This window comes from Epinephelus lanceolatus, chromosome 9 (genome assembly GCF_041903045.1).
Source record: "Epinephelus lanceolatus isolate andai-2023 chromosome 9, ASM4190304v1, whole genome shotgun sequence".
Taxonomy (NCBI): Eukaryota; Metazoa; Chordata; class Actinopteri; order Perciformes; family Serranidae; genus Epinephelus; species Epinephelus lanceolatus.
In genome coordinates this window covers 1702642-1712376 of record NC_135742.1, presented here as the reverse complement: position 1 = coordinate 1712376, position 9735 = coordinate 1702642, and the positions used below count along the sequence as shown (strand labels likewise).

The 9735-nt window shown below is 40.9% G+C and overlaps 1 protein-coding gene across 2 annotated transcripts; it reads left to right on the top strand.

Annotated features, from left to right (window-relative positions):
• The first annotated feature begins 248 nt into the window (after positions 1–248).
• LOC117252552 (ras-related protein Rab-14-like) lies at positions 249–8869 on the top strand. 2 transcript variants are annotated; one of them, XM_033619566.2, is made up of 8 exons: positions 249–380; positions 875–933; positions 4357–4410; positions 4748–4925; positions 5031–5097; positions 5292–5379; positions 5478–5508; positions 6087–8869. In XM_033619566.2, exons 2-8 carry the CDS (start codon positions 882–884, stop codon positions 6262–6264), a joined length of 648 nt encoding a protein of 215 aa, XP_033475457.1. In that variant the 5' UTR covers positions 249–380; positions 875–881; the 3' UTR covers positions 6265–8869. The 2 variants fall into 2 exon arrangements, with proteins under 2 accessions (XP_033475457.1, XP_078027281.1); XM_078171155.1 differs by lacking the exon at positions 249–380 and adding an exon at positions 632–738.
• Positions 8870–9735: the final 866 nt, after the last annotated feature.

The following is a 9735-nucleotide window of genomic DNA, read 5'->3' as shown; positions in this document are numbered from 1 at the left end:
TTCTTTTAATTTAGGCTTAATTCATTTAAATTTACTTTACTTTAATTTAATTTAATTTAATTTAATTTCCTTAATTTTCATCCTCCAGGAAAACAACTTTATCTCGTTTATTTTCCATATATGAATTTTTTAAAATGATAACATTAACATTATCCTCGTCAGATTCAGCCACCAGTCTGTAACCGTCCTCTCTGCCGCTGGGTGGCGGTGGACACCTCGAAGTCTCGCGGTATTTCCCGTGTTATCTCTGCAGAGGAAGAATCACGGAAGAGGGGAAAGGTTTCCTGACGGATCACCGGGCTAACCAGCTAACAAAGATAACTTCCCGTTCATCAGCGGTTTAATCAGGTTCACCGGTTAGACAGACACCCGGACCGAAGGTAAAACACCGGCGGTGAGAACTCACCGTGTCTGTCCACCATCACGGTGTTTATTTTAATAAGTATGACCTCCTGTTTGTTAGCTTGTTAGCCTGTTAGCAAGGCGTTGACAGGATTGCAGCTGTTAGCCGGTTAGCTCCGGAGCTAGGCTGAGCTAACAGAAAGGAATTGGGAGGTTTTGTGAGAGAGGGAAGTCAGCTGACGGTGTGTAATACTTCAGCTAAAGACGGGAGCTTTCACACCGGGGGACTGTCAAGGTGTTTAACGGCTCCTGCTGCAGCTCAGCTCGGTGTGTTAGCTTAGCTGAGTGTTAGCCTAGCCGGGCTGCTTCCTTTTGTTTGTTTCTCTTCAGGTTCAGGTGATTAACACTGAGAGCGGGTCGGTCCAGACTCTGGGACAGGGTGTGGACCGATGTGGACTGATGTGGACCGATGTGTCTGAACTCAGAGTTTTGTTAAAACCAGTTTTCTTTTCCTGTTTTTCTTTCCTCACAGAAACAAGATGACAGCCGCACCTTACAACTACTCCTACATCTTCAAATACATCATCATCGGTGAGTTTGATTTATGACCCTGAAGGAGGTCAGTGAACGCAACACACACACACACACACACACACATCACATCACTGAGGCTGGTTTTAAATTCAGCAGACTGTGTCCAAACTACACACTGATTCAAACCAGGTTTGTGTGTTTACATGTGAAAGAGACTAAATAAAATAAGTGAGTACATTCACTCAGGTGCTGTATTCAAGTACAGTTTTAAGGTACTTTTACTGTACTTGAGTATTACCATTTTCTTTTTCTGTATACTTCAGCTCCACTGCATTTATTTAACCATTTTAGTCACTTTACAGATCAGGCATCACAAACACAACTTGACTATTTAATAAAACATGATATTAAACTATGCCACAGTATACACCAGAATGAGTCATAACGTCACCAGCTGTAACATTAAAGTGCTGCTTATGTGTTCAAACATCAATAATTATATTAAAACAATATGATATTTACATAAGATAATAACTGTGTAAAGGACCATTCTGCTCAACAAGTAGTTTTACTTTAATACTTTAACATTTTGCTGTTAATATTTAGTTTATCTGTACGATATTTACAGAGCAGTATTGGTACTTTTACTCAAGTAAAAGACGTGAGTGCGTCTGAGTATCATCACTAGTTAAGAAACATTTGATGTTTGGATGGAACAGCTCCAGAACAACAGTGATATTTTTAGGAAAAACATTTTGCTGGTTATTTTGGGAGGTTTAATTGTTGGTGAAAAGTTTCACTTTTATTGACGTTGTTTCAACAGCAGAAGTTAGATATGATTTTCTGTGAGTAAAGTCACATTTAAAGTTTATATAATGTACCGTAAAACTTCTGTTAGTATGCCGGGCTATTATTTGCTTAAATCACTGAACTCAACAGGCCTTTGATTCCTTTTACGCAAAACAATAGTGCAGCAAAGGAAATATAATCAAATTGTTTGTTGACACCAGTATGAAAATTGGGCTTTGAGTAACATCAGTTATGTGTTATGTTGTGTCACCCATTTAACAGCACTTGAGGATTACGGCACCAGCATGCCGACACAACACCACTTTATCCTGTTACAACAATCCTCACAACTTGGAGTACACTTTTTTTTACAACTTTCAAGTATAGGAGTATATTGTATGATAATTACAAATACATTTAAATTCTAAAATAATGCCATGTGTAATGGGATCATAGTTTTAATTGTGCATATTTTGATTAAGTAACTACAAGTTGTGCAAACTGAACTTCACAGAAACCATTTTCTAACTCACACCATCAGATTTTAAATTGATTTTCTACCTTCAGACAGATATGTGCTCCAGTTTATGTCTGTAAAAACTGATTCCCAGAGACATTAAGGTTTCCACATATGACCAGTCCGTGACCGACTGGCTGCTTGTGTCAGCTCGCCTGTTAACCCTCACAGAGCTGTGAAGGGTCAAGAGTGATATCGTTCAGAAGTCCAGTTCAGCTCCTCAGAGATAATGTTGGTGACAACATGAACGTCTGCTGGTTTAATCATCAGAACTAAAGAGATGGTTTGAGATAAACCTGTGGGTGTAAAAGCTAGACAGGTTTGACTGCAGCCGTGGAACGCCCATTGATATGATTGACTTGTGGAGAGACACAAGAACAGTTATTAAAAGGCGTCCACTTTTCCACTGTCAATGCACATCTGGTTCTGGCTCATATTCTACTGTTAATTATTACTTCACCGTAAAGACACACAAAACATGACAGTAGCCAACAGTAATGAATCCCAACCACACAAATAAATATCTCTGATAAATAATAAATCATAAATCTGAATATTCACGTGTTTTTAAAGCTTAAAGATTAGGGCTGTCAATCGATTAAAATATTTCTTCGCATTTCATCATATTTATTCTTATTACACACTTTGTTTTATTTGGTCTCAGCCTGTGTTCAATGTTTCATTGCTGTTTTTATCTTGATGGTGTATACTATATTATTTGTCTCATAAAGCACTTTGTAACTGTGTTTTTAAAAGTGCCATAAAAATAAAGTTTATCAATATTTATTATTAAATGATTGTTTATAGTTAACTCGGGATTAATTGCAAATGAATCACACATTTTTTATCTGTTCTAAATGTACCTTAAAGAATATTTTTCAAGGTTTTGATATTCTTAGCAACACAGACGTGAACAAACATGCTGGCTTTATGCAAATGTATGTTAATCTTATTTTTGTAATAATCCTAAACAATGACAAATACTGTCCAGAATATTCTCCAGAATAACTTCAAACATACTGCATGCTCAGAAAATATGCTGAAAGCATACCACGGCAAACTGAAGACCAACAAACACACTCCCTCAATGCTCGCTTTTTTAGATAGCTGCCATCTTGGAAATATGCAGATTAGGGTTCCAGATGCATCCAGTCATAAGAATAAGCACTCCGATGTGTTTCTTATAGTCACAAAACATAAAATGGACACCAAGCTTGCGTTTGTAGCTCATCTGGTTCAAAAATTAAAGCCGAAACGGTTTTTAGGTGGAGGCCATGTTTGATTTTGCCACCATGGTCATCATAATGCCAATCTGTGATGCCCCGATATCCACATGCCTTCGACATACATGAAGCTATATATGTTCCAAATTTGGTGCTTTTATCACAAAATGAATCATGAGATTGTCTTGATTTTATGAGCCGTGTTGCTCCACTACTTCTTAATTTCTGTGTTTGAGATAATTATGAGCATGTATCCCCAAAGCTGTCAGGTGAGGGCGAGGCTTTATACAAAGGTAGCAACCAGGTACCAGAACGTAAGACTTTCACTGGTGAGCGTGTTTAGTAAAAGTACCTGACAGTTCTGCAGAGTGTACCTTTAAGACTCAGTTGACACAAATAACTTATGTTAACAAAACGTAAAGTGTAACTAACAATTGTTAGTTTGCCTCACAACTTTCACAGAAGTCACAAATAAAATGACTGAAGAATCTGACAGTGCAGCAGTCAGTAACGTTACTGTCATATGTAAACTAATTATCAACGTGAGGACAGGAAGGCCTCGCCGTGACTGCAGTCAAACTCAGTCAAAGCTCAAGGAGAGAAGTCAACTACAACTCCCAGGGTGCATTGCTCCAACAAACATCCAGTCACAGATCTTCATATTCTGCTTTGAGCTGAAACTAAGCATTACCTTTCAACATTCAGAAGTTTAAATCAGTTCACACTCTGATTGTGGATCAGTCAGCAGCTGAGGCTCATGGGTATTGTAGTGTTTGGAACACGGGCAGTCAGAACATAAACCTGCATGACTGTTAATTATCCAGGAGAGTCGTGAGGTTATTAAACACAGAAATATAACTTTTAAAATTTTTACTTAGAGGAAAACTGGTTCAGAAACCAGCGCCTCCTGACCTTTAACCTCATGATTGTACCTCTGCTGTCTCTCTCCAGGTGATATGGGAGTAGGGAAGTCGTGTCTGTTGCACCAGTTCACAGAGAAAAAATGTGAGTTCTTTCTTCTTCTTTCCTGCTGTCGTCTGACGTATCATTTAGTGACGATAATTCTGAACCTCGAACTAACAGAACATGAAGAAGTAGTAGTTTTGGTTTGTCTTGTTGTTTATTGTTTCTGTGGGATATTTATACAAACACTTTTTTTACGTTTTGCATCGTAACTTCGCTTCAAATCTGAAAATAAAACTGTTTTTTGCTTTTATTGTATTTACACTAGAAAATAGATTTAGATTCAGGATTTATAAAATGTAAAGTCTAAATCCTGGATTAACTCCAGCGCTGCTGTGTCTGTGTCATAATGGTGTGTATATTTTGTGTGTGTGTGCAGTCATGGCGGACTGTCCTCACACCATCGGGGTGGAGTTCGGGACGAGGATCATGGAGGTCCACGGTCAGAAGGTGAAGCTGCAGATCTGGGACACGGCCGGTCAGGAGCGTTTCAGGGCCGTCACCAGGTCCTATTACAGAGGGGCTGCCGGGGCCCTCATGGTGTACGACATCACCAGGTACTGACGGGGGCGTGAAAGGGGGGGGTCTGGGGGTGATGTCACGTGGTTTTATATTAGTTTGATCTTTTGATGAATGGCTTTGTTTTTTTCCTGTGTGTTCAGGAGGAGTACTTATAATCACCTGAGCAGCTGGTTGACAGATGCGAGAAACCTGACCAACCCAAACACAGTGAGTTACACACACACACACACACACACCCCAGAACCCCAAGGATGTATTCACAAAATGCCGTACCTACAGGCTCTGCATTTAGTTTTTAATTTAATTACGTTTAGGTGGTGTACTTTGTCCTGTGTTATTTCTTACGTGTGTGTGTGTGTGTGTGTGTGTGTGTGTGTGTGTGTGTGTGTGTGTGTGTGCAGGTGATCATTCTGATTGGTAACAAGGCCGACCTGGAGGCTCAGAGAGACGTGACGTACGAGGAAGCCAAACAGTTTGCAGAGGAGAACGGTAAGTGTGTGTTCATGTTGTAAAATCTTCAAATAAAAATAGAGATGAAAACAGGTCGTCAGATTTAATTATTATTTCTACTTCCTGTTGTTGATCAGGTTTGCTGTTTCTAGAGGCCAGCGCCAAGACGTGAGTAAACAAACACACACGCACACATCTTTCATCATATATCCGTCACACACAGTTAGCTGGTTGTGGTGGAGAGGAACTACATGTTTACTGAACAAATTTAAGTTTCCTGTACTTTAGTGTTTCCATTTCATACTTTTTTTATACTTGGACTCCATCTCAGAGGTAAATATTTACCTTTTACTGCACAACATTTGTCTGACAGCTTTAATAACTTTTAGATAAAGATCTTAAACGTCAAACGTCTGATCAGTTTTTAAAGTAAACGCTGGTATAGATTAAAATACACAACAGTGTATAGAGTTGACTTTTGATAATAAGTACAATTTCCTGCTAATGCTTATTAGTATTTTTATGTAAGATTTTGAACGCAGGACTTTTACTTGCAGCAATTTTTTTTGGTGTGGTATTAATACTTTAACTTAAGTAAAGATCTGAGTACTTCTCCCACCTCTGAAATGAGACACTGTCAGAAAAAACATGAGGTGAAACTTGTTCCATGTGCACAAAGTTTTTAATCCTATCTGTCAGACTTTTTACTGTTTGTATCTTAATCTTTCCATCCTCTTCCTCCTCAGAGGTGAGAACGTGGAAGAAGCCTTCCTGGAAGCAGCAAAGAGGATTTACCAGAACATCCAAGATGGCAGTCTGGATCTGAATGCTGCTGAGTCGGGAGTCCAGCACAAACCGTCTGCGCCACAGGGAGGCCGCCTCAATGCAGACAGCCAGCCGGCCAAAGAAGGCTGCAGCTGCTAACCACAGACACAAACTACAGACCCATCAAACAGGCAGACAGACAGACGGACAGACAGACGGACAGAGGCAGACAGATACGTACACAGAGATCCACCAGGCGCTAACAGGCGCCTTCTATCCAGAGTGTGTCAAACAGGATTTAGCTGAATTACACAGTCCAACCGCCTGTTGTTGAATCCAGACGTCAGTCCAGTACCCAAAATAAGATCCAAACATTCTCCACCCGATCAGTTTACCAGCTTTGGTTAAATCAGGACTCCCTCCACCAAGTCCATAAACTATCCAGACATCTGTGTGCCACTCAGATTTGGATCAGTGTTGGACAACACCCAAATCAGGACCACCCTAGACCTTTACCTGAACCACTCTCTGCACTCAGTATAAATCTTGACCACTCTTAGACCATGCTGGGTCTCAGTCACTCTGCCCATCACTAGACATCCATTTACCCCAAAACTGGACTACCCTGCGGACCTTTCATGTCCAAAGCATTGTTTGCCCAACTCAAGTGAGGGTTGTTCAAATTTGGGATTACCCTGGTCACACTTGTGAAATACTGATGACCCTAACCGACAAAAAACAGTTACAAGGCTCAAATTTGAGTCAACCTACAGCCCATAACTGGACTACACTTCACCCAAAGGGGTTGCCTTAGTTGGATGTTGCAGTGGACAGATCTAGAGCGGAGGCTTAAGATGGGTTCCTGGTCCACGTCAGCTCGCATTCAGGCGTGTTTGACCCAAAGGTAGGCCAAGCAGGACCGTTCTAAACCTGGAATAGGACACCTCTCAGCCCCTCTCCAGACCACCTTTTCTCTGGACCTCCCTCTGGACCCTATCTCTTCCGAATCTGGAGCCTGTCATCTGGAGTCAATTATGGGTAGTCCCTCAAAATTGAACTACCCTCATTCCAAATGCTTAATGTCCATGTCCCAAGAAACAAAAAAGATACAAAGCTCAATTTTGAATCAACCTACAGCCCAGAGCTGGACTACACTTCACCATAAAGGGTTGCTTTAGTTGTAAATCTGGACATTGCAATAGACAGATCCAGAGCCTAGGCTCAACGTAGGCTCCTGGTCCAATTCGAGACTGCCTTCAGCTCACATCCAGACATTCTTGACCCAAAGGTAGGCAACCTTTTTCTTGGACTACCCTATGGACATTTCTATTCCAAATCTGGAGCCTGTCGTCTGGAGTCCAGAGTTGGTCATCCATCCAGTTTGGACTAACCTTGTCCCAAACTCAAAACACCCACGTCCCAAGAGACAAAGATATGAAGCTTAAATTTAGACCATCTTCAACCTTAATCCGATCTACACTGATCTCCACCAAAAGGCTATACACCTTAGTTCCAGCAGGTCATTGCTATGGACACATCCAGAGCCTTGGCTCAAGGTGGACTGCCCTTGGTTCAAAGTGAAACCACCTTCATCCTTAAAGTCAGAGGTAGGACAAGCTGGACTGATCTAAGCCCAGAATACCACGGCCCTTTTTCCAAGACTGGACCCACATCAATATTCAAATCTAGACCTTAATTAAGCTTTTATCTGATCTGCTACAAATCGTCCAAAAGATCGTCCTCAGCTCTGACGTTCACTCTTTGATATGAACTTTTGGATTAACAGTTGTACTTACGTCTTATTCGTGTGTGATGATATCCCATCTTTTGGAAAAGTCTTAAAAATTCATGCTTCAATTCATTAATTCTAACACAGAGTGCCTGGACGTCTGAACTCACCTTGGGGATTCCCTCTTCCTCTGCTCAAGTTCATGCAGCGGAACTCCTCGTCTCATTCGTTCCTAACGCATGAGTTTCCAAACAAAAACAAGAAACCAGCTGCCCTTCGAACTTCTGACCCACTGTATTTACACTGTGTCGGTAACGTGGATCAGAGGATCCATCTGCACTGTAGATGTTGATGTGGATCGGAGACTTTGAATCTGTTGTTCTGGTGGTAAAATGCGTCTCTGCAGGCGTTCCAGTCACACCTGGAGCTGTTGGTGTAATTTCACTAACAGTCACCTCGAATGCAGTTTAAAGGGTTACTCCATGCTCAGCACCACTCAGCCTCTGAAAAGTACTTGTGTAGTGTCTTCTGTGGTTATGGAGGAGCTCCCTGCGAAACTAACTGGCCCCAGTTTGAAGACCCTCTCTAATGAAACCGCATGTTACAAACAGCTGGTGCGCACTTTAAAGGTCGTGGGCATTCACCAGGCGGACTGGGTTGACTGAAAGACGGTACCAAGTTGCTTTATGAAAATTGTAGGATCCAGGGTTTTGGAGTTTGACCCATATAATGTACTAAAAGTCGGGATATCTCGGCCTTCGCCGCTTCAGTCTTTCTTAAATGTGTCTCTCACAAGTTCCCCAGTTTATGAAAGGGCGATACTAAAAGCTTTAGCTTGCTTCAAATAATTAACATCAATCTTGTCTAAATCGTTGTTCTCCTTTAGTCCAAACTTTAAGGACGGGTCACAGAAAAGATCGGAAAATACGAGATCTTGGTAACTCCAACATTGTGACCCGATCCAAAACTGAGCTAGAACCTGAAACCCTACTGAATCCAAAGTCCAGAAAAACGAGTGTCCAAAAAAAAAGACAAGTCCGAAAAGTTCTTGAAGATGCTTCAACCCTGTTGGACCAATTTGACTGAACATTATCTGGACCCGGCCTTACTTGGGTCCTGGATCTGCTCTCTGTTTCTAGGAACCTGAGTGGATCTTCAAAGGCCATTTAACAAATGTGTTCACAGACAGGAACTCTGAACCCAACATCTCTTCATCTCCACTCTTTGCCTTTTTTTAAAAATCTAAAAAATTTTAACTGAATGACTTAAAATATTACGAAGCCCCTAAAGTCCTGAAAGTTTAAATTTTTACTTTGTGCACACAAGATAAAAAAAATTCACCTTTCAGAACTTCAGGGGCTTCAAAGAAAATCAGTCGCTCTGTTGAGAGATAAAGTTTATGATTGATGAAGGTGATGATGAAGAATAAAATGACTTACCTGAACCAGAATGTCACTACTGGTCCTGCCGTGGATCAAAGTTCAGGATAGAGTTTTGTTAGATTCTTCTCGTTAATGTTGATTTTTTTCTTATGTGTTTTCTTATGTCCCAAATATATCTACACAGTATATTTTCAATGTCACAGTTCCCCCTAGTGGCCATTATCTGCGTCTCTCCTGGTTCAATGCGTATCGAGGGAAGCGACGCAGATTCTTTTAATTTATTGCTGCCTGTTTTTGGTTTTCCTTTTAACGTCCAGTTGGGGTTTCACTTCACTCAAATTCTGGTTCAGTACCGCTAAATTATCACACGTTTTAGCTAGCTCCGCTAAAGGTGTCAGACAAAGTAACTGCGTGTGAAAGTTGCAAGAGATCAAAATCTTGGAGACATGAAAATGAAAATGCATAAAATTTGGCCTTCCACTGTAACATCAGACATTTTCTGCACGTGTGATCAGATTC

Excerpts from the sequence above, each read along its gene's own strand:
- LOC117252552 (XM_033619566.2), top strand. The coding sequence starts at position 882 with ATGACAGCCGCACCTTACAACTACTCCTACATCTTCAAATACATCATC. Across the intron at positions 4,411-4,747 it reads CCAGTTCACAGAGAAAAAAT|TCATGGCGGACTGTCCTCAC; the intron begins GTGAGTTCTTTC and ends GTGTGTGTGCAG. Across the intron at positions 5,509-6,086 it reads CTAGAGGCCAGCGCCAAGAC|AGGTGAGAACGTGGAAGAAG; the intron begins GTGAGTAAACAA and ends CTTCCTCCTCAG.